The sequence below is a fragment of the Nannobrachium achirus genome (assembly GCF_963921795.1).
Source record: "Nannobrachium achirus genome assembly, chromosome: 8".
Classification (NCBI taxonomy): domain Eukaryota; kingdom Metazoa; phylum Chordata; class Actinopteri; order Myctophiformes; family Myctophidae; genus Nannobrachium; species Nannobrachium achirus.
Window position 1 is genome coordinate 50,180,314 of NC_137817.1, and position 26,388 is coordinate 50,206,701.

The 26,388-nt window shown below is 38.5% G+C and overlaps 2 protein-coding genes across 2 annotated transcripts; both read right to left on the bottom strand.

Annotated features, from left to right (window-relative positions):
- Positions 1–8,966: 8,966 nt before the first annotated feature.
- On the bottom strand, positions 8,967–16,113 carry LOC308289633 (urokinase plasminogen activator surface receptor-like). The gene is made up of 4 exons (XM_080731370.1): positions 16,016–16,113; positions 14,093–14,242; positions 9,774–9,887; positions 8,967–9,627 (listed from the first exon to the last, which is right to left on the bottom strand). The coding sequence occupies exons 1-4, from the start codon at positions 16,107–16,109 to the stop codon at positions 9,434–9,436; spliced, it is 552 nt and encodes a 183-aa protein (XP_080587496.1). The 5' UTR covers positions 16,110–16,113; the 3' UTR covers positions 8,967–9,433.
- A 4,807-nt stretch (positions 16,114–20,920) lies between these two features.
- On the bottom strand, positions 20,921–25,615 carry LOC308290188 (urokinase plasminogen activator surface receptor-like; the record flags this gene model as incomplete). Its single annotated transcript, XM_080731963.1, has 5 exons — positions 25,581–25,615; positions 25,090–25,203; positions 23,169–23,318; positions 21,256–21,369; positions 20,921–21,114 (listed from the first exon to the last, which is right to left on the bottom strand). The coding sequence occupies exons 2-5, from the start codon at positions 25,181–25,183 to the stop codon at positions 20,921–20,923; spliced, it is 552 nt and encodes a 183-aa protein (XP_080588089.1). The 5' UTR covers positions 25,184–25,203; positions 25,581–25,615.
- Positions 25,616–26,388: the final 773 nt, after the last annotated feature.

Below are 26,388 nucleotides of genomic sequence, written 5' to 3' on the forward strand. Positions count from 1 at the left end.
TAGTTTTTTCATATCTTTAGGATGTCCCTTTCATGAAATGGATTGTCCCGAGTTTTGCTTTTAATGCTAAAGTCATGAAATTGATCCATGAAAGGACTAACCACATAAGCAAAAAAAACGCCTATCCTGAAAGATGGAGTTCCAAGTCAAACCTTTGTCATTTTCTACCTGCTGGTTGTTTTTCCCTCATACTTGCACAGATGGTCTACAGGTAGTGTCCCTACATCCCAAAACAATCAGACTGCAAAAATTTGGTTCTGTTTTGAATCTGCAGCCTTTTATATAAGGACTTTCTATAGGCGGAAATGACATTCCTAAGGAGAATTTCCCTGTAATCCTTCTATAAGGGGTAGTACAAACCATGACAATGTTTTTTCATAACTTTTACTTGTCCTCTTCATGAAATGGATGGTCAGCAGTTTTGCTTTTACTGCAAAAGTCATGAAAATGATCCATGAAGGGACCACATAGGCAAAAAACGCCTACCCTGAAAGATGGAGTTCCAAGTCAATCCTTTGTAATTTTCTATTTTTACCTCATACTTGCACAGATGGTCTACAGGTAGTGTTCCTACATCCCAAAACAATCAGAATGCAAAAAAGTGATTTACCAAGAAAGTGCAGAAATATCCCCACACGTTAATCATACACCATTTCTACTTACTGGTTGGGAAGGTGCTCGAAACAAGGGCCTACTACAAACTTGATATCCCGGTATAAATAAGCGTTGGGCTTATCAAGCTTGTTATTAAGCATAGCGGGCCATGACATCATGTTTAAATAATCAAGACAAGAGGCGATCAATACATTGTTACAGTACTATTCATACTATATAGCCATTTAACACTTACTGCACACTAATGAATGATTTTTAAAAGATATTAAATGATAATATTTTTTACTTTTGTCAATTCTCATCTTCATTCCGACATGTCTCCTTTCCGACAGACACTACTATCTCTTACCCTAACCCTAACCTCTATGGACGTGTTGCCACTCCGACAATAAGAAGTCACTGTCGGAGTGGCGACATATCGGAATAGAGAGAGCCCCCCACTCACAGTCACAAGAACTGGCCAATTAAAAAAGATACCAATTCTGTTCAGAATTTGTCATCTCACATCTTCCCACAAAATATTATAAAGCGCTCAACAGTGGGCTTGATAAAAGCCCGGGTCAATAAGCAGGATCGATAAGGTGCTCATTATCAATACAAATGAATGAGCTCCATTCAGATTGTCAATAGGGAATACACCAACAACCAAAAGAAACCAGAAGAATATGTCAGAATATGCTTGTATTGTGAATCAGGATTTTTTTTTCCCTCTATCTATTAATACTGTATATGCCTCAAATACAACAAAATGTAGTGGGATTACAATTTGATACCATGTCTCTACACACTTCATAGTCATAGAATCTACGGATGGTTCTCAGGTATAGGTATATATGTGTGCCATTCTTACTGCATGGCAAATAATCAAACAGCAGCTTTTTCTCATTTTAATTTATTTCGTTTATTTCTTTTTCAATATTTTCTAATCAACAACTATTTTGAGTGTGAGGGGGACTGACCAATTTGCAAAGCTGGTCAATGGATACAAAGCTGTGATCTCCCAAATTCTGACATAATTTTGTCAGGAGATTTCATGACGTAATCGGCTGTGTATCTATTGGTCAATGGCTGGTCAATGGATTAATTGAATTCCGTCTTACTATTTATGTTATGGTAATAAATATGGTATGATATAAACGGTAAGAAGGAATTCAGTTCCCAGTGGATTACAACCACAAGGCCACTACAATGCTCCACAGTCAAGGCTGGTCCACAAGGCACAAGCTGGTATAAAAGGATTGTGTCATTTCTTGTTTATTTGAGTTTACAGGCAATGTACTGTAAAGACAGGAGCAATATTATGTACAACACAATCCCACAGAGAGACATTGAGGAACATACTACTTTGACTGCAACAATCCTTATCATAGCAGTAGAGTTGGGTGAGGTCTCTTAATGCTTGGTGCAGGCTATTTTTTGAACAGGACAGGCTGTAGTGATGTATCCTTTAGCATCCAACCCTTCCCAAATGGATTCCACAGAAGGGGTTTGGGGACATGATTGTGGCTCCATATATGGCATGTCTGTCATGATGCAAGAATACAACGGAGCTCATCAAGACTAGAACCCACCTGGTCCTTTGCTTTCTTTTTTAGGCCATAGAGAGTGAGGGCATATTGTCTTGAACATGCTGAAGCCTCTGGTAGACTATCTGTCAAGCCAAAGGTTCTCACACCCTGACCTAATTTATATGTACAGTACTATTGATATACTTGTGTTGCTCATCTACTGTCAGTCAACAACTCCTTGGAATAGCTGCCATTTTCATGCATGCTGGTCATGGGATAGAGAACGATACATGCAATGTCTGATATTACAAATACATTGGGAGTGGCTTTGTGTGAGAGTCTTCCAGCATGGCACGCATTGACTGGATGCAATGCAACGAGCAGCCTGTTCAGAATAAGCAAAACAACAGCTTTCAACAAGCTGGCGAAGCACATACATGAGCTTCAGGATGTGAGAATCTTTGGCTTACTGCATGCCAAATAATCACACATTGTGTAGTGTATTCTACTGAATATAGGCCTACATACATACTGCATTTAAGTCTGACTACCATAGACTGCTTATAGAACAATATTTTTGCTGCTTTTGAGGTGAAAAAAAAGCAGGTAGAAAATGACAAAGGATTGACTTGGAACTCCATCTTTCAGGGTTGTCTTTTTTTATGGTGAGTGCCTTTATGGATCAATTTCATGACTTCTACAGTAAAAGTAAAACTACTGACCATTCATTTCATGAAGAGGACAAGTAAAAACACTGTCAGGGTTTGTACTACCCCTTATAGAAGATTATCTCCAGGATTCTTCCTTAGGAATGTCATTTCCGCCTATAGAAAGTCCTTATATAAAAGGCTGCAGATTCAAAACAGAATAACATTTTTGCATTCTGATTGTTCTGGGATGTAAGGATGCTACCTGTACACCATCTGTGCAAGTATGAGGTAAAAACAACCAGCAGGTAGAAAATGACAAAGGATTGACTTGGAACTCCATCTTTCAGGATAGGCGTTTTTTGCCTATGTGGTGAGTCCCTTCATGGATCAATTTCATGACTTTTGCAGTAAAAGTAAAACTCGGGACAATCCATTTCATGAAGGGGACATCCTAAAGATTTGTAAGAACTATGTCGCGTTTTGTTCTACCCCTTATAGAAGATTATCCCCAGACTTACAGGGGAACATTCCTTAGAAATGTAATTTCCGCCTATAGAAAGTCCTTATATAAAAGGCTGCAGATTCAAAACAGAACCATCTTTTTGCATTCTGATTGTTCTGAGATGTAAGGACACTACATGTAGACCTTCTGTGCAAGTATGAGGTAAAAACAACCTGCAGGTAGAAAATTACAAAGGTTTGACTTGGAACTCCATCTTTCAGGATAGGCGTTTTTTTGCCTATGTGGTGAGTCCCTTCATGGATCAATTTCATGACTTTTGCAGTAAAAGTAAAACTTGGGACAATCCATTTCATGAAGGGGACATCCTAAAGATATGAAAAAACGATGTCGCGTTTTGTTCTACCCCGGGTAGGGGTACCTCAAAAACTAAGGCTCTTTTTTATGTTTTTTTCCTCTACTAGTAGTAGTAGTAGTAGGAATAACTTTCCATTTCTTTCAATTTGTTTACTTTAATTTCTCTGAAGTAGAAACAACAGAACCTACAACCTTTATTTACAACATACTTCATCATTAGCCTATACTAGCAGAGACATACTGTACATGTACAGTTATGGTGCTTCATAGTTAAGTGAGCCTAAATGAGCTGCTTTGTTCTATAGTTCTGTATGTTGTGCTCATAATAATATTCTGGTTTGTAAACAGAACAATAACAGACCAATAACGCTGAGGTGCTGTCTGTGAGCTTGTACTGTAGATCGGCTATTTTCACATTGTTGTCAAACTAAACGTAATGCCTCAACTCGTACAATTCCAAGTGCTTGATAGGGTGGGGTTCAAATAAGTTTACTTTGGGTGGTCCCCAGTTCAAATATGATTAGGCTACTTTGGGTGGTCGCCAGGTCAGATGTCATTATTTTGGGGGGTCGTGGCCTGAAAAGGTTGAGAACTACTAGGTTATATGACGTGGACCCTACTAAAATGTTCAATTGTTTTGAGCCCATTGGCCCTATCTTACCCCTTATGCCTAAACGTTTTTTTGATATTTTTTACTATTTTGTACCGGTAATGTAAAGCAATATTTTCTTATATTACAGTACTTGTTCAGATTTAATCCAAATTTCAAGCAAATTGGTACACATTATCTCTATAGTCAAGTGATCAAGACGGATCTGTTAGATTTTTCATATTCCATGATGATCGGCTAAGATTGACAACTAGAGTTTGCAAGAGTGGCCGGTTTTGAACAAAATTCCACAAATCATGCAGTAGTGGCCGGTTTTGAACAAAATTCCACAAATCATGAACGCAACATCTGATTGCGGTGAAACTTTGCACGCACATTCACAAAGCGTGAGATATTGTTACATAGCATCTGTTCGACGGTTCATTATTTCGGCACGCTAACCTGCCGACCAGGTGAGTACCTAACCTGTCGACATGGGTGAATGTTAACCTCTATGCCTATACCTAACCCAAACACTAACCCTAACCTCAGTAACCGTGACGCGGGTGAGTAGCTAACCTGCCGACGCTCATAATCGAAAGAATGACTTGTTGAAAGAGCGAGATTTCCCGTTTTAACATTGCCCTATTATAGCGCCACCAGGATCTGGTTTTTCATATTCCATTCAGCTTGGCGCATTCCAAACATTGCTGGCCCACAATAACCTACCTGAACTGGTGGAGACCCATGCTACAAAATGGTAATACTTAGGTTTGCATTTCCTCTTGCACAGGTTCATGTGCATACAGTTTTTCACGACTGTTAACACACAAACATTAAAAATTCAGCACAATTTGCTCAACGTTCACATGTACCTCTCGCTCAACCCGATTTGGACCTACTTCACACTCCTTATTTGCATTAGACTGACTTTCCTTCTTTACACTCTGATGTCAATTACACATCACCTTTTGTTGTCCAAACACTACACACAATGTTCAGTTGTTGCACACACTTCCCACTCAATGCATCAACCTACAACACACAAATATTTAAATCTCTACACATTCAGGTCTGATGTCAACCTTGTTGTCCAAACACCAAACACTGTCACAAATGGCAAAACATAGCCTGTGATATAGATGAGGCCCTCTGGCCAGACAGGAACCAGAGGTGAGATGCCCAGATTAAATCATGTACCAAAATAAAACTTCTTTTGGCTGCATATTTGCCGTTATTGTATTGAGAAATGTGTGTTAACATCGTGAAAAACTGTAACTTACAGTAAGTTTTGATTCTCATGCTGAAATAACAGTAGACCGTGTGCAATCAGGATGTGTGTGAGCTATGACTACATATCCTCTGTCGACCTTGAGAATACATTTTTTAAAGACCCTTTCTGTCTTGAAATGTGACAGGAAGAGCTGTGCCTCAGCATCCCATCAGAATATTCTAAGATAGTTATCCCACTTTCAAGTTTCTCATCGCAAGAATGAATGAAGCTGGGTTTACCTGGGTTGTTTTGTGGGGATTCGCAGTTTTGACCCATCATACTATATATTTGCGTGGTCCAAATATTAAAGCTAACATTCTAACCGTCACATTTGAGATTGAGACAATCAATTTAGATATTAAACACAATTTAACATTTATTTGAGTATAGCCTTAGTAGCCAACCCATAATCGAGCAATGAGCATAGTGTTTACTGGCTCCTTTTGCAGGTCTACTCTTTAATCCAAACTAGTCTATAATCCAATTCAAACGTGAACTGGATCTGATACAAAAATACGAAAAAGTCTCACTGGTAGAATTGTGTCATTCATTGGTCCTTATGAAACTCAAGCCAAATATCCTCTGAAGTAACAAGTTCAGATTCTGAACATTGCCAATGGAAGGTGAGCTGTTACGTAAGAAAAGCTCTCCACATCTTTTTTATCATGTGTGATTGGACAGCTGTGGTGGAAGAGGTACTCAGATTTACTTACTGTAAGATTAATGTGGAAATACTCTTGCATAAAAGAGAACAATGTAGTGGCTAATTGTAGGATTTCTGCCACAAATGTCACCTATACTGTGCTTAAATTATTATTATGTGTCTGAACCACACACAGCACAATAAACATGATAATTGTAGGCCGGGACTGCCCATAAATCCTACATCTCATTAGGGGTCCTAATTTGGTTAGGGTTGGTTTTAGGGTTAGGTTTAGGCATAGTTTTACTGAGGTTAGGGTTATTGTTTGGATTAGGTTTAGGCATAGTTTTACTGAAGTTAGGGTTAGGGTTAGGTATATGTTTAGGCATATTTTCACCAGGTTAACATTCACCAGATTCGGACTAATGGGATGTAGGAACAATGAAATGTTGGACCAATGCCATGACATCATTGTAGGCATTACCATGTTTATTTTATATCACCCAGAGTAGAATAAACATAGACACCACAAGCAAGTAATAAATAAAATAAAATAAAATCGATGACCCATGGATGGATGGATGGATGGATGGATGGATGGATGGATGGATGGATGGATGGATGGATGGATGGATGGATGGATAGATAGATAGATAGATAGATAGATGTCAAGATTGATAGATGTCAAATATGTCAAATGTTGTGATAACTCTCTCTCCATAGGAGAGCGACTGAAGAAACTATTAACCACTATTAACTTGAGTTGGGTGACATTGGCATAACTCCCCTGAATACACAACACTGCTGTGTACGTGTGTTGGCTTGGGCCAGTCGACTCTTAAGCCCCAGGGGGGTCCAGGGGAAAAATCCGCCTAAAATGTATGCCCAAATTGGAACAGTTGTGGACACAAAACTACCATGATTGTGGCTACTCTTGACTCACCAAATGTCAGCTAACCCCTGAAAATTCACAAATGCAGTGTAAAACATCACATTTCTCTGACCAAATTGTCCTGCTGTGATCATTTACCAAGGAAAAGATGGAAATTCTGCCTTCTGAATAGTGAATGAGCCTCAAGACCTCATTTAAAACATATATAGTGAATAGAAAAATTGTTCACCAAGGTGTCACCAATTGATAGGCAAAATTGTATGAATATATTGCAAACTATGTAAACTCTACAGATGTTTTAGTGAGAGTAGTGCTGTAATATTAGTAATGTTAAAGTATAGGGTGAAAAATGATAAAAACGAGTAACAATAAGTAGTAATAATACTGTAATAGGAGTAATGTATGGATGAAAAGTACAATGGCAGCTGATTACTATGCTGTAGTTTGATTTGGTCTCTATTGATTTATTGACATTTATTGACAGCTGTTCAGAGGTCAACACCTTTTGCCCCCGCCGGCGGGGGCAATGGGGCTCAAGAGGTTAATCCAAACTAGTCTATAATCCAATTCAAACATGAACTGGATCTGATACAAAAATACTAAAACGTCTCACTGGTAGAATTGTGTCATTCATTGGTCCTTATGAAACTAAAGCCAAATATCCTCTGAAGTAACAAGTTCAGATTCTGAACATTGCCAATGGGAGGTGAGCTGTTAAGAAAAGCTCCCCACTTATTTTTTTATCATGTGATTGGACAGCTGTGGTGGAAGAGGTACTCAGATTTTCTGTAGGCTACTTACCGTAAGATTAATGTGCAAATACTCTTGCATAAAAGAGAACAATGTAGTGGCTAATTGTAAGATTTCTGCCCCAAATGTCACCTATACTGTGCTTAAATTATTATTATGTGTCTGAACCACACAGCACAATAAACATGATAATTCACATTAACATGTTTATTTTATATCACCCAGAGTAGAATAAACATACACCACAAGCAAGTCATTAAATAGATAGACGGACGGACGGACGGACGGACGGACGGACGGACGGACGGACGGACGGACGGACGGACGGACGGACAGACAGACAGACAGACAGATAAACAGACAGATAGATCTCTCCACATTAATAAAGTGTCAGTTCTTTGTTGCATTCTGGAGACACATTTGATACGTTGATTTGGATACAGACTTTTAAAGGGTCACTGCTTGTTGTGGAGCACAGAATCGACATTTAATCAATCAATCAATCAATCAATCAATCAATCAATCAATCAATCAATCAATCAATCAATCAATCAATCACAGTCTGTCTGCCTGCCTGCTTATCATTATGCAAGAATTGACACACTAGCTCTGCTGCACACATGGTGAGGAGAATGATAGTTTATCAAACAAAATATTGATATAACCTTTTTTCAGTGAAAAAGTAAACTTCAACGAAATGTACTTCATATATCACATATGATGGTTCATATAGGCAGAGAATAAATGCACTGCTTGAGTCTAGTTTGTATCTCCAGGTGTTCTCAAGAATTGCCTATTCTCATTTGTTGCTGGACAAATGAGGCTCATTTAATGCTATACTTTATTATTATTTCTTTTCATAAATGCTTTGCCTTTAAAGTGTTGCTTTATGTGTAACAGATCCAGTTTCGTTCACCCGGTCAATAACAGTACTTTATTCACAGCCATTGTTTGGTATAGTTTGAACATGTTTTATCATTAAAAATATACAAAATAACATAGGAAAAGAAACCAACTGGGCTGACAGGTTTCAGCAGCTTAAATGTTTAATATTGGTTCCTGCACACACAGAATGACCAATGAAACAACAATAAAAACAACAATCCAATACAATAACACAACCACTGGAAACCACTGGGCAACATGAGAACCATGTACCAGCCTGTAGACAATCTAAATCTCAAGACAAATTCAAGTTAATGGTAATTAATAATGAGTAATGACCATTTTATTGCACGATACCTGCGATCATTGTATGCAGGTATTGTGTGCACACACTTGCATAATGCATACTGTATATTCAGTGCATTGCAAGATATTTTTCCAATGACCTTTGAAGTGGTAACCTGACTCTGCCAGATGGTGGCGGCATTGAGTTCACAAGTTAAGTTCACATTCATGGGAAGCTTCATTGTGGGTCAGGTTAATGAAGTGGTCCATATCAAAAACAGACAACTGCCGAAATATTCATTAGTAGACTCATTTAAAGTTGATTGAAGTGGCTTGTTTTATGTCATTTTCATTGTAACCTCAGAGAAAAAAAAACATTGTGTAACAGAAATTTCAAATTGCGAAGCAAGGACCCATGACTTTGGGCATGACAATCTCTTATTGCAATGCAATGCACTCTGTCACCTTTACCAGTAGCAGTAAGAGATCATACAGAGATTAGGAGCAAACTGAAGCAGTGAAACCTTCAGTTGAACAGAGCAACAGAGACCACTGCTGCTACCAGGAGCAAGAGGCTAACAGCAGTGCTTGTGGCGCTGTTGCACAAGTCACCCTCACAGCAGCTCACTTCACTTGGCATGCCTGGAATATCCGATGACACCACACACAGGCTCTTTGAGACGCAGCCCTTTGTGATGATCTCACTGCCTCCGGCTGCCACTGTGAACAGAAATACAACTATATTATTGTCTGTACTTAATGCTCCTTGTCTAGAGAAATTATTGAACGTTCCTCTCAGCTGATTACTGTAATGTGAAATATTTGGGTAAACAGGAGAGGCTGTGGTCTGAAGCTAGACGTATTACCTCTTGTTGAGATGCAACGATCCTCATCCCCAGAACAGGATAGTTCCTTGGAGCAATCCTGGCCTTGGCAAGTGTAGCACTTCTTACCATTGGGAGAAGAAGAGCTGGCAGGAACTGTAAGTTTAACATTTTGAAATTGTTATATTGATGATTTCTTCAACCCTGAACCTCATGTACAACCCCAAAATAACATTCACACATTTCCATAGCATGTTAAATATCTTATGTCATGATACAAGCACTGACAGTTGAAGTATTCAAATTTGCATCTTGTTGCGACCGTCAGGTCGCATTTACTATCAAAACCTCCACCGGCTGTCCGTCCGTCAGTCAGTCAGTCAGTCAGTCAGTCCGTCAGTCAGTCAGTCACACGTCACACTTTTGCCCTGCTCATATCTCCGCAACCGTTGCCCCGATCCATGCCAAATTTTGCACACGGGTGGGTGACGTGACGTAACGTTTTCGCTGTCCTCGGTGTCAAACATGTATAAATAAAAAATATATTTGTCAAAAACCTTCTGAATATTGTGCAGGACATTAAGCTTTATGTGAACTTACTCAAGATTAAAACATTTCATTCCTCATTTCTTCAGAATTTTCAACCAAACATGGCAAAACTCATATGGTGTGACTGTCCTGACCTTGTTTCTCAAAGTGGGAACTTGAATAAAACTAAGAAAAAGAATTGCTAAAAATCATTTGAAAATGAATTTAGGCCAAAAAGATGTCTATTTGTGAGCCTATATCTTTTCAAAGTCAAAGCATAATGTTTTCAGTCATTTCTGATCAAAAACATTTTGTCCCCCAAACCAAAATCATTTGGTGTGACACTAGTTTGGACAAATTAAACAGGCAATTATTTGGACACCTATTGGCTAGAGAGGTCCTTCTTCTGTAAGGCTGTTCAGCACTCCCAGCACAACTGCAAGACAGGTGTCTGAGGTGAGTTATGATTTTAACATTTTCATGAAATGCCATCTTGTTGAAACTTTGACAAACTCACCACTTTGGATGTCTGTTGGTGTGACACCTTTTCATTAAAAAAAGCTTAAGTTATTTGAAGTCTTGGTCATATTTCCATGTAGATCTAGGTTGCTTTGTTATAGCTAGCATGCTGTTAGCATGCTAATGTGTACATAGTAGCCTCAAGGTAAACCTAAATGCAGAAAACGTAATATGGTGTGACACTTAATCATAATGGTGTGACATGTCTGCTTGTCACGCCATATGACTTGATTGTCACACCATATGATTTATACTGTATTTAACTACAGATATAACAATAAATAACAAAGTTCTATGTTTCTTTTGTACATTTAAACATTTGTTTTAAACATTTTTACATAAAATGTAATTTAGCTTCATTCAGTGATACTTCAAATTCATCAGACAGAGCAGAAACCCCTACACAGAAACCTTAACATATTGTTTCAATCTAAACAATATTTTCTCTTTGTCTTAAACTATACATTCCATTTTCTTTTGTCAGCTGGAAAATGACAAGTGCTGAGAGAACGAGAAAGTACAGGGAGAAACTAAACAATGACCCAGCAAGGAGAGAGGAGCCAAAGGGGCGAGACTGCATTTTCTACGAAGAGCAGGAGGTTGTCTGTGGCATAGCAGAACCGCAACAAGGCAGCCGGTTTGCTACCCTCACCAAATACGACTGGCTGATGTACAATACAGTCTAAATGTATAATCTAATCTGATCTAATACTTTTGTACTTTCACTCACTGGACTGGACAGTGGACAGTGTTAAGGTAGGACCCGAGACAAAACTAGCGAAAATAGCTGATCTACAAGCTCTCAACACGTTGTGCTGCGAGAGCTTGTAGATCAGCTATTTTCGGAGTTGCGCAACCCAGCACTCTTTAGCTAGTGGAGATGTGGTGTAATGTCATGATTCCTAATTACATTTGTTCAACACAAAATGCTGTGTTCAAGTTCAGGAGACTTCGAAAAAAAGCAATTTACCTGAATGCTGAGTTCTGTTTCCACTAATTGGTGTTAATAAAATGTTGCCTTGGCTCCAAGTGTGGCTATGCGCCTTATTGTCTCTTTAGGATCCATCTGCCGTGGGCCGGCAGAAGACTTAGGTGTGCGTAGCATTCCTGTGCACATCCTCATCATCCATCTACTACTACAATTCTTTCTTATCCCATGTTAAAGCCCTACAATAATATCCTGTTCAGAAATATTAAGGCCATGTTATCCTGGGTAATTGTTTAATCAATCAGTAAAGTTCAGTACTCACTAATAGGTAGGTTAAAACACAGTTTGCTTTGACACATGAAGATATGATCATACGGTGTGACACTAAATCATTTGGTGTGACATTCCAAATAGTGAAAAATCATACCTTTATTAATGATTAAAACAAAAAAATGTTTATGGATTACATAGAGAATATTATCAGGAAGAGTCACAAATATTTGTGTAATTTTAGAGAAAGTTTTGACAGAATACATTTAAAATATGTTGTAAGATCATGAACATGGGCCTCACACAGAGTGTCGATTATGAAAAAAAATATACAGATATAATTAATTTTCAAAAAACTATAGTGGATCACTGGTTAGTTATGATAAAGGACTTTGATAAAGTGAGTAACTTAAGAAAGATGTACTCCATTTTCATTTTATGAACAATTATTTTCATGTCACACCATATGACGATTTTAGGCACAAGTACAACAAACTGCTGAATAAAGTCTGATTCCAATAAAATATCTAAAAACTAAATGTATTTCCATAAGGTTGAGAGTGAGTAGAACAAAAGTAAATAACTTTTATGCCTGCAATTTAAAGTTTTTTTAAAGACACATTTTTTGGGGCGTCACGTCACTGACCCACACACACTCATTGCCTGCCAAACCACAACCTCCATCAATTCTCACATGACCCTCTTCTAGCGCCACCATGAGGCCGATTCTTGCAAAACACATTTATGGACACAGCTCCTAAAACTTTTGCCCTAAAATCACGCAAATCGCTACACAGTATGTCTACACTCATGTCATCTACATGGATCTGTCCCATTTAGCGCCACCTTCAGGCCGATTAAAAAAAATAATTGGACACAGCTCCTACAGATTTTGCCCTAAAATCACGCCAATTGATACACAGTATATCTACACACTCATCTCATCAACATGGATCTGTCCCATTTAGCGCCACCTTCTGGCCAATTTTTTCAAACACATTTTTGGACACTGCTCCTACAGAGTTTGCACTAAAATCACGCAAATCGGTACACAGTATTTCTACACTCATCTCATCAACATGGATCTGTCCCATATAGCCCCACCATCACGCCGACTTTTTCAAACACATTTTTGGACACTGCTCCTACACATTTTGCCCTAAAATCACGATGCGACCTGACGGTCGCTTATCTCCCGATTAGGGAGTCTTACTGGTTTTAATTGTTTGTCTCCTGTCCGTCACACACACACACACACACACACACACACACACACACACACACACACACACACACACACACACAGTATATTTTTCTTTTTCCTCTGCTATTTTAGATTTTTTTACAATCTGGAAATAAAATAAATAACAGTAGGCCTAATATTCTCTTCTGGGGGTCCCTGGCAGAAAATCTTTTCAGACGGGCGTGTGCGATCAAATAATCAGTTTTGGGGGTCTTCTCAATGTTTGCAGCTTGGCTAACGAGACTCTTAAGTTGAGTGGTAACGCACGCACCATCGGATATCGGGGTCCTGGGTTCGCATCCGGGCCGAGGCTACATTGGTGGCAGCGGTACAAATAGGTACTGTCGGGTACTCCGTCAGTTCCTCGTCGTTGTAGACCTTAAAGGGGAAGACCACCCATTTTCAATATTGAACTATTTCATTAATATAACTTAGAGGAGTTGTGTGGAAATAGAAAAAAAGTTCCCCCCCTTCTGTGTTGCCTAGAACAGGAAGATTGATTTTGGGGTTTGTATTGTAAAGTACAATGGTGTGATGTCATCAAGTTGTACTTTACAATACAAACCCCCAAAATCTAAATCAACACAACTCCTCTAAGGTATATTAATGACATAGTTCAATATTGAGCCTGGTAGTCGACGACAGTCCCCCAACGCTGGTCACGCTCGGACCCCCGGTTTCAGTCGAGCTTAGCCCCTGGCCGGCGCGTGCGGTCGCGCTTCCAGTTAGAGGGGACAACTGTAGGCTATATGGTGTGTGTGTTGCAGCTTGGCTAACGAGCCTGGCTCTTTAGTTGAGTGGTAACGCACACGCCATCGGATATCGGGGTCCCGGGTTCGCCTCCCGGGGCAAGGCTACACTATAGATACTTACGTGTGGGATATTGGTCATTGCAGAGGTCAGTGGAGCAGCACTTGCTACTTATAAGTGTCCTGAAGCTTCCCAAGTTCATTGAGCCACTAAGACCACACCAAGCAGATGGCACGCAAGACTTCATGTTAACATCTGTGTTGTTCATCCCACCTAAAAAACAAACAAGATATTATCCACTGCCAACTAACATATTAGAAAGTTAGAAAGTTCTGCTAATGCCTCACAAAAATTAAATGCAGAGTTTATAAAGTACATTTACTTAAGTACAATTTTGAGGATATTTGTGCTTTCCAATTTCCAGTACTTTTACTTCTACTCCACTAAATCTCAGAGGCAAATATCGTACTTTTACTCCACTACAATTATTTGGAAACTTTAGTTACTAGTTACTTTGTAGATTTTGATTATTATTACAATAAAATATAAAACACATTCACCATACTTCAACCCGAAATAAACTTGAAAATTGCCGATCTACAGATCAATCTAAATATTAATGTTCATTTTCTATATATATATATATATATATATATATATATATATATATATATATATACATATATATATATATAATCCATATCTCAAAATATTAGAATATTACACGGGACCACTCAAAAGAAGGATGTATAATACAGAAATGTCAAACTTCTGAAAGGTTATGTTAATTCATGCACTTAGCACCAGATTCTCTGTGGGGTTCAGGTCAGGCCAGTTAACCTGAACCCCACAGAGAATCTGTCTTGTGTTGTCAACAGGAAGATGAGAGACACCAGACTCAACCACACAGATGATCTTAAGGCCTCTATCAAAGCAAACCTGGGCTTCCATAACACCTCAGCAGTACCACAGGCTGACCATCTTCCTGCCACGCCCATTGATGAAGACATTTGTTCAGAAGTATTCCAGTGCATGCATACATTAACATAACCTTTCAGAAGTTTGACATTTCTGTATTATACATCCTTGTTTTGAGTGGTCCTGTGTAATATTCTAATATTTTGAGATATGTATTTTTGTATTTTATGAGCTGTATGCCATAATAATCTAAATTAAAACAAAAAAAGGTTTTGAATATTTCACTGCATACACAATTAATCTAGAATATATGAAAATTATATTACAGAAGAAAATGAACTTTTACATAATATTCATTTTTCTTTTAGATTGATACAAGCCCACAACGCTAGATAATAGGGGTGTACAGATACATTTTAACAATGATACGATACGCATCACGATACATGGTTAACAATACGATACATGGACGATATTGGTTCATTCATGGCGATACGATACGATTCGATTCATTGATTTAAAATCGATATATAACTATTTAGCAAAGAAATTAAATCTCTGTAAAACGTGTAAAAATCCATTATTATGGAAGTAAACGCTGTGATTATCTAGCATGGACACATGGACATTATATTTCAACACATATGGACAAACCCACCTTGACATGAACAAAGAGATTTTTCGATAGACCAAGAGTAGCTTTATGGAATGGAAAAGTAATTAGACCCCTCTTTTTCATTTTCCCTCTTATTAAAATTGCCAAATACAAGGCAAAAACAATCGATTATCTGCATTGCAAAACGATTCGATACTGATTACCGCATTTTAAAACAATTAGATACTATACAAAGCCAAAACAGTACGATATTTTGATTTTGCAAATGATATAGCAGATCATTGCAAATTAAAGACTTTTAACTAGTACTTTTGGTACTGTAAGTAGGCTATATTCTGGAGCCAATACCTTTGTACTTTTACTCAAGCACATTTTGATTACCAGACTTTTAACAGAAGTATATCTGTATTGTGGTATAAATAGATATATACCTTTATTATCCCGAGGTGGAAAATCAGTTGCCCGGAGGCAGCACAGCAGTTTAAGGTTATTTGTTACCTCTTATTACATACCCACAGATAACCTGAGTGCCATTGCAGCACATTGCTGGGAAGCAGGACAGACTTCTGTGTCAGTGCAGGTCCCTGGCCCGACCGGGGTGCACATGTAACATTTCAAGGCAGAGGCTATAAGTATAGACAACAGGTGTTAAACTTAACACACCATTCATGTGTATTGGAAAAATGATTTTCTGAACAAACAAACAATAATCAAATTTCTCAAAAGACACATATGTTTGTTGTGAAAGCATGTTTGTGAAGATAGCTAACAGAAATGGGTGGAATGAATGAAGAGATAGCTAGTTAAGTAAGTAAGTAAGTAAGTAAGTAAGTAGCCTAAGTAAGTAGGTAAGTAAGTAAGTTGGTTAGTAAATATAAGAAAGGAAAAGAAAGTGAAAATAAAATGTAAAGCCCCAACATCAGTAAAATAAATACATATAGATAAAATAAAAATTACCTTTTGGGAAAAGCACAACCCCAAGGATCACTATGACTACATGCATCTTGTTGTTCAACTGAAAGAAATGGGCAACTTTACAGCTTTTAATAAGTCTACAAAGGGGGTGTGGTGTCTAGATCGTGTGTGTGTGTGTGTGTGTGTGTGCGCGTGCGTGCGTGCGTGCGTGCGTGCGTGCGTGCGTGCGTGCGAGCGTGTGCGCGCGTGTGTGTGTCTGCATATTTGCCGTTATTGTATTGAGAAATGTGTGAAAACAGTTAGCAAGGTATTGCTCAGTGTCAGCCATTATAGGAAGCCACTCAATTTGGAGGAGGCGTTGTTTCCTTTACCTATGATTCGTGTCCGCTGTGTCTGACAAGTATTGTATGTAACAATGCTTTGCCGTTTAGGCTCTTTGTGTGTGTGTGTGTGTGTGTGTGTGTGTGTGTGTGTGTGTGTGTGTGTGTGTGTGTAGTAGTAGTAGGGATAACTTTCTATTTCTTTCAAATATTATTCAGATTTAATCCTTCAATCCTTCAGATTTAATCCAAATTTCAAGCAAATTGGTACACATTATCTCTATAGTCGTGATCAAGACGGATGTGTTAGATTTTTCATATTCCATGCTGATTGGCTAAGATTGACAACTAGAGTTTGCAGGAGTGGCCAGTTTTTAACAAAATGACACAAACGCAACATCTGATTTCGGTGAAACTTTGCATGCACGTTCACACACTTCCCACTCAATGCATCAACCTACAACACACAAATATTCAAATCTCTACACAGTCAGGTCTGATGTCAACTACACACACTCACAAATGGCAGAACATAACCTGTGATATACAGTAGATGAGGCCCTCTGGCCAGACAGGAAACAGAGGCGAGATGCACAGCCTAAATCATGTACCAAAATAAAACGTCTTTTGGTGGCATATTTGCCGTTATTGTATTGAGAAATGTGTGTTAACATCGTGAAAAACTAACTTACAGTAAGTTTTGATTCTCATGCTGAAATAACAGTAGACAGTGTGCAATCAGGATGTGTGTGAGCTATGACTACATATCCTCTGTTGACCTTGAGAATTAATTCTTTAAAGCCCCTTTCTGTCTTGAAATGTGACAAGAAGAGCTGTGCCTCAATATTTTAAGGCAATTATCCCACTTTCAAGTTTCTCGTCGCAAGAATGAAGCTGGGTTTACCTGTGTTTTCTTGTGGGGATTTGCAGTTTAGACCCATCAGGACATTTGAGATTGAGACCATCAATTTAGATATTGAACGCAATTTAACATTTATTTTAGTATATAATAGAGCCTTAGTAGGTAGCCAACCCATATAATATAATTGAGCAATGAGCATGTATAGCGTTTACAGGCTCCTTTTGCAGGTCTACTCTTTAATCCAAGTGATGTACACACCAAACATCAGGGTTAACAACACCCAAGAAAGCATCATTCACACATCTTGGCTTCAGCCACTATAAAGGATTGTACATTCACACAAATCATAAATGGCTGCAGCCACTATAAAGGACTGTACATTGCCAGACAGGACTGTCTGATGGACCTGGTCTCAGACAAGATCAGAGAAGTACTGGAAAGGACAACAAAAATGTAAAAACACAGCACTGTAAAACTAGACTGGTTTGACCACAATGACACACATGACAACTCACTGCAAAATATTCCAAACTCCCCAGATAGTGTGTTCATTAATGAAAACAGAAAAACTGTTACTATCTTTGAAATAGTCTGCCCATTTGATTTGTATATGGACACGTGTTTTACATGATATATCATCCTTTGATGGAAGATACAGTATTATGGCCTTGGGATATAACTCAACTTTGTCTGGGCCACATTCACTAACTTGTGCTCCGTGGCCTGCACAAGAGGATTGCAAAAGACAAATGCAAAAACAGGTGGCTGGTATCTCCCTTAGAGATAGGGTGAGAAGTTCAGTCACCCGAGAGAGACTTGGAGTAGAACCGCTGCTCCTACACTTGGAAAGGAGTCAGCTTAGGTGGTTCGGGCATCTAGTACGGATTCCCCCCGAGTGCCTTCCTAGGAAGGTCCTCGATGCGCGTCCCACTGGGAGGAGACCCCGTGGCAGACCAAAGACCAGATGGAGGGATTATATCTCCAAACTGGCTTGGGAACGCCTCGGTATACTCCCTGAGGGAGTGGAGGAAGTTGCTCGGGATAAGGAAATCTGGAGGTCTCATTTGGAACTGTTACCCCCGCGACGCGATTCCGGATAAGCGGTTGAAGATGGATGGATGGATGGATACTGTTCTGTTTCAGCTGCCTGTCTATGAAGAAGACGATGTTTCATTCATCCTTGAGTATCTAAAGGAAAGATAATCATCTGTCAAACTTCTGTATATAGTTTGTCATCATTGTGTTATCTTTCTTGTGTGTTAATAAGCACGTGCAGCAGTTGTATCAGGTATAATGTAACATTATTCTGATCAGTTTTTGGATTTATCTGTATTGCGCTTTCTGTGCAGATCCTCATACTGTCCTCATGAATAAAGTGTCAGTTCTTTGTTCACATTCTGGAGACACATTTGATACGTTGATTTGGATACAGACATTTAAAGGGGCACTGCTTGTTGTGGATCACAGAATCGACATTTAATCAATCAATCAATCAATCAATCAATCAATCAATCAATCAATCAATCAATCAATCACAGTCTGCCTGCCTACTTATTATTATGCAAGAATCGACTAGCTCTCTGCTGCACACATGGTGAGGAGAATGATAGTTTATCAACCAAAATATTGATATAACCTTTTTTTCAGTGAAAACTTCAACAAAATGTACTTTATATATCATATGTGATGGTTCATAGAGGCAGAGAATAAATGCACTGCTTGAGTCTAGTTTGAGTCCAGGTGTTCTCAAGAATATTATCATTTGTTTCTTGACAAAATTTAAAATGAGGCTTATTTAATGTTATCCTTTATTATTATTTATTTTCACAAATGCTTTGCCTTTAACCTGTTGCTTTATGTGTAACAGATCCAGTTTCATTCACCCGGTCAATAACAGTACTTTATTCACAGCCATTGTTTGGTAGTTTGAACAGGTTTTATCATTAAAATATTACAAAATAACATAGGAAAAGAAACCAACTGGGCTGACAGGTTTCAGCAGCTTAAATGTTTAATATTGGTTCCTGCACACACAGAATGACCAATGAAACAACAATAAAAACAACAATCCAATACAATAACACAACCACTGGAAAGTTTGGAGATGTCTAAACCACACATCGGCAACATGAGAACCATGTAGGCTGTAGACAATCTAAATGTCAAGACAAATTCAAGTTAATGGTAATTAATAATTGAGTACCTGAGACGAATAACAGTATAAGTCCATTTTTGAATTTTTTTGAATATAGATATTTTTGGATTTGACAGACTGTAAACCACAAACTAGTCATTTTTAATCTGTTAAATTGTTAATGCAATCCCCCCTCTTTTTGTTTAATTGTCGGTTTTAATGTTATCTGCTCCCTTTGTCTGCTGAATATTGCTTGTACGGACTTAGACTGTTGTTCCACAAACTGCTGGAGATATACTGTTTTTCCACTTTCCACAAGTATTATGTCTTATAATTCCTAATATATATGAGTTAAGTTAAAGAAATCTAATTCAATACAATGAGAGGGGAGTACATTAAGACTTTAAGATATTAAAGACTTCTAGTTTGTGGTTTACAGTCTGGTAAATCAAAAAAATAAATACGGACTAATGCTGCATTCACACTACAGATATATAGTTGAACGTTTTGCTTGGTAATTCAATGTAATCTCAATGGAAACCAGTTTTAAAGATACAGGACACACAAAGAACAAAGCTTTGAAAGCTTTAAAGCTGGTTTCCATTGAGATTACATTGAATTACCAAGCAAAACGTTCAACTATATATCTGTAGTGTGAATGAGGCATTAGACTGTTATTCGTCTCAGGTACTCAATTAGTAATGACCATTTTATTGCACGATACCTGCGATCATTGTATGCAGGTATTGTGTGCACACACTTGCATAATGCATACTGTATATTCAGTGCATTGCAAGATATTTTTCCAATGACCTTTGAAGTGGTAACCTGACTCTGCCAGATGGTGGCGGCATTGAGTTCACAAGTTAAAAAGTTCACATTCATGGGAAGCTTCATTGTGACTCAGGTTATTGAAGTGGTCCATATCAAAAACAGACAACTGCCGAAATATTCATTAGTAGACTCATTTAAAGTTGATTGAAGTGGCTTGTTTTATGTCATTTTCATTGTAACCTCAGAGAAAAAAACATTGTGTAACAGAAATTTAAAATTGCGAAGCAAGGACCCATGACTTTGGGCCTGACAATCACCTATTGCAATGCAAAGCATTCTGTCACCTTTACCAGTATCAGTAAGAGATCATACAGAGATAAGGAGCTAAGAGCAAACTGAAGCAGTGGAACCTTCAGTTGAACAGAGCAACGGAGACCACTGCTGCTACCAGGAGCAAGAGGCTAACAGCAGTGCTTGTGGCGCTGTTGCATAAGTCACCCTCACAGCAGCTCACTTCACCTGACATGCCTGGAATATCCGATGACACCACACACAGGCTCTTTGAGACGCAGCCCTTCATGATGATCTCACTGCCTCCGGCTGCCACTGTGAACAGAAATACAACTATATTATTGTCTGTACTTAATGCTCCTTGTCTAGAGAAATTATTGAACGTTCCTCTCAGCTGATTATTGTGAAATATTTGGGTAAACAGGAGAGGCTGTGGTCTAAAGCTAGACGTATTACCTCTTGTTGAGATGCAACGATCCTCATCCCCAGAACAGGATAGTTCCTTGGAGCAATCCTGGCCTTGGCAAGTGTAGCACTTCTTACCATTGGGAGAAGAAGAGCTGGCAGGAACTGTAAGTTTAACATTTTGAAATTGTTATATTGATGATTTCTTCAACCCTGAACCTCATGTACAACCCCAAAATAACATTCACACATTTCCATAGCATGTTAAATATCTTATGTCATGATACAAGCACTGACAGTTGAAGTATTCAAATTTGCATCTTGTTGCGACCGTCAGGTCGCATTTACTATCAAAACCTCCACCGGCTGTCCGTCCGTCAGTCAGTCAGTCAGTCAGTCAGTCCGTCAGTCAGTCACACGTCACACTTTTGCCCTGCTCATATCTCCGCAACCGTTGCCCCGATCCATGCCAAATTTTGCACACACACTCATTGCCTGCCAAACCACAACCTCCATCAATTCTCACATGACCCTCTTCTAGCGCCACCATGAGGCCGATTCTTGCAAAACACATTTATGGACACAGCTCCTAAAGTTTTTGCCCTAAAATCACGCAAATCGCTACACAGTATGTCTACACTCATGTCATCTACATGGATCTGTCCCATTTAGCGCCACCTTCAGGCCGATTAAAAAAAAAAATTGGACACAGCTCCTACAGATTTTGCCCTAAAATCACGCCAATTGATACACAGTATATCTACACACTCATCTCATCAACATGGATCTGTCCCATTTAGCGCCACCTTCTGGCCAATTTTTTCAAACACATTTTTGGACACTGCTCCTACAGAGTTTGCACTAAAATCACGCAAATCGGTACACAGTATTTCTACACTCATCTCATCAACATGGATCTGTCCCATATAGCCCCACCATCACGCCGACTTTTTCAAACACATTTTTGGACACTGCTCCTACACATTTTGCCCTAAAATCACGATGCGACCTGACGGTCGCTTATCTCCCGATTAGGGAGTCTTACTGGTTTTAATTGTTTGTCTCCTGTCCGTCACACACACACACACACACACACACACACACACACACACACACACACACACACACACACACACACACACACACACACACAGTATATTTTTCTTTTTCCTCTGCTATTTTAGATTTTTTTACAATCTGGAAATAAAATAAATAACAGTAGGCCTAATATTCTCTTCTGGGGGTCCCTGGCAGAAAATCTTTTCAGACGGGCGTGTGCGATCAAATAATCAGTTTTGGGGGTCTTCTCAATGTTTGCAGCTTGGCTAACGAGACTCTTAAGTTGAGTGGTAACGCACGCGCCATCGGATATCGGGGTCCCGGGTTCGCATCCGGGCCGAGGCTACATTGGTGGCAGCGGTACAAATAGGTACTGTCGGGTACTCCGTCAGTTCCTCGTCGTTGTAGACCTTAAAGGGGAAGACCACCCATTTTCAATATTGAACTATTTCATTAATATAACTTAGAGGAGTTGTGTGGAAATAGAAAAAAAGTTCCCCCCCTTCTCTGTTGCCTAGAACAGGAAGATTGATTTTGGGGTTTGTATTGTAAAGTACAATGGTGTGATGTCATCAAGTTGTACTTTACAATACAAACCCCCAAAATCTAAATCAACACAACTCCTCTAAGGCATATTAATGACATAGTTCAATATTGAGCCTGGTAGTCGACGACAGTCCCCCAACGCTGGTCACGCTCGGACCCCCGGTTTCAGTCGAGCTTAGCCCCTGGCCGGCGCGTGCGGTCGCGCTTCCAGTTAGAGGGGACAACTGTAGGCTATATGGTGTGTGTGTTGCAGCTTGGCTAACGAGCCTGGCTCTTTAGTTGAGTGGTAACGCACACGCCATCGGATATCGGGGTCCCGGGTTCGCCTCCCGGGCCAAGGCTACACTATAGATACTTACGTGTGGGATATTGGTCATTGCAGAGGTCAGTGGAGCAGCACTTGCTACTTATAAGTGTCCTGCCGCTTCCCGAGTTCATTGAGCCACTAAGACCACACCCAGCAGATGGCGCGCAAGACTTCATGTTAACATCTGTGTTCATCATCCCACCTAAAAAACAAACAAGATATTATCCACTGCCAACTAACATATTAATCACACTAGAAAGTTCTGCTAATGCCTCACAAAAATTAAATGCAGAGTTTATAAAGTACATTTACTTAAGTACAATTTTGAGGATATTTGTGCTTTCCAATTTCCAGTACTTTTACTTCTACTCCACTAAATCTCAGAGGCAAATATCGTACTTTTACTCCACTACAATTATTTGGAAACTTTAGTTACTAGTTACTTTGTAGATTTTGATTATTATTACAATAAAATATAAAACACATTCACCATACTTCAACCCGAAATAAACTTGAAAATTGCCGATCTACAGATCAATCTAAATATTAATGTTCATTTTCTATATATATATATATATATATATATATATATATATATATATATATATATATATATATATAATCCATATCTCAAAATATTAGAATATTACACGGGACCACTCAAAAGAAGGATGTATAATACAGAAATGTCAAACTTCTGAAAGGTTATGTTAATTCATGCACTTAGCACCAGATTCTCTGTGGGGTTCAGGTCAGGCCAGTTAACCTGAACCCCACAGAGAATCTGTCTTGTGTTGTCAACAGGAAGATGAGAGACACCAGACTCAGCCACACAGATGAGCTTAAGGCCTCTATCAAAGCAAACCTGGGCATCCATAACACCTCAGCAGTACCACAGGCTGACCATCTTCCTGCCACGCCCATTGATGAAGACATTTTGTTCAGAAGTATTCCAGTGCATGCATACATTAACATAACCTTTCAGAAGTTTGACATTTCTGTATTATACATCCTTGTTTTGAGTGGTCCTGTGTAATATTCTAATATTTTGAGATATGTATTTTTGTATTTTATGAGCTGTATGCCATAATAATCTAAATTAAAACAAAAAAAGGTTTTGAATATTTCACTGCATACACAATTAATCTAGAATATATGAAAATTATATTACAGAAGAAAATGAACTTTTACATAATATTCATTTTTCTTTTAGATTGATACAAGCCCACAACGCTAGATAATAGGGGTGTACAGATACATTTTAACAATGATACGATACGCATCACGATACATGGTTAACAATACGATACATGGACGATATTGGTTCATTCATGGCGATACGATACGATTCGATTCATTGATTTAAAATCGATATATAACTATTTAGCAAAGAAATTAAATCTCTGTAAAACGTGTAAAAATCCATTATTATGGAAGTAAACACTGTGATTATCTAGCATGGACACATGGACATTATATTTCAACACATATGGACAAACCCACCTTGACATGAACAAAGAGATTTTTCGATAGACCAAGAGTAGCTTTATGGAATGGAAAAGTAATTAGACCCCTCTTTTTCATTTTCCCTCTTATTAAAATTGCCAAATACAAGGCAAAAACAATCGATTATCTGCATTGCAAAACGATTCGATACTGATTACCGCATTTTAAAACAATTAGATACTATACAAAGCCAAAACAGTACGATATTTTGATTTTGCAAATGATATAGCAGATCATTGCAAATTAAAGACTTTTAACTAGTACTTTTGGTACTGTAAGTAGGCTATATTCTGGAGCCAATACCTTTGTACTTTTACTCAAGCACATTTTGATTACCAGACTTTTAACAGAAGTATATCTGTATTGTGGTATAAATAGATATATACCTTTATTATCCCGAGGTGGAAAATCAGTTGCCCGGAGGCAGCACAGCAGTTTAAGGTTATTTGTTACCTCTTATTACATACCCACAGATAACCTGACTGCCATTGCAGCACATTGCTGGGAAGCAGGACAGACTTCTGTGTCAGTGCAGGTCCCTGGCCCGACCGGGGTGCACATGTAACATTTCAAGGCAGAGGCTATAAGTATAGACAACAGGTGTTAAACTTAACACACCATTCATGTGTATTGGAAAAATGATTTTCTGAACAAACAAACAATAATCAAATTTCTCAAAAGACACATATGTTTGTTGTGAAAGCATGTTTGTGAAGATAGCTAACAGAAATGGGTGGAATGAATGAAGAGATAGCTAGTTAAGTAAGTAAGTAAGTAAGTAAGTAAGTAAGTACGTACAGTAAGTACAGTAAGTAAGTAAGTAGCCTAAGTAAGTAAGTAAGTAAGTAAGTAAGTAAGTAAGTTGGTTAGTAAATATAAGAAAGGAAAAGAAAGTGAAAAGAAAATGTAAAGCCCCAACATCAGTAAGATAAATACATATAGATAAAATAAAAAATACCTTTTGGGAAAAGCACAACCCCAAGGATCACTATGACTACATGCATCTTGTTCAACTGAAAAAATGGGCAACTTTACAGCTTTTAATAAGTCTACAAAGGGGGTGTGGTGTCTAGATGGTGTGTGTGTGTGTGTGTGTGTGTGTGTGTGTGTGTGTGTGTGTGTGTGTGTGTGCGTGCGTGCGTGCGTGCGTGCGTGCGTGCGTGCGTGCGTGCGTGCGTGCGTGCGTGCGTGCGTGCGTGCGTGAGCGTGTGCAGCATTTCTCCGATATCTAGTAGCTGAATCTTATCTACACAGCAATGGTAATTAGAGGTGGAAAGAGTACTGAAAAATAGAGTATTGTTACTTTTGTGAAATACACAAAGATAAAAGTACTAGTCCAGGAAATTATTCAAAAGTAAGAGTAAAAAGTAGCCTATTTAAAAACTACTCGTTGAGTAAAAAGTAAACATTAATTACATTAATTACATCATGAGAACCTGTAAGCAGATATCTCTACCATCCGGGGAGCACACAATACACTGCATTATAGTTGGCATTTTTCTTGTTAACTTGTTTCATACTGAACAAACTGTTCTGATGTGGCCAGGGATGCGCACATTGTTCAATTTCCTGTGTTTAGTTCTCCTTCTTCTTTGTCAGATGAGCTATAGCTCAATATCAGGAGAATCATTGTCAGATTCAGATTCATTCATTTTCTCCCAGCTATTTCTTAAGTACATTGGTCAAGTGACTGATAAAATGACTAATATATATGACACATATACATATATATATATATATATATATATATATATATATATATATAT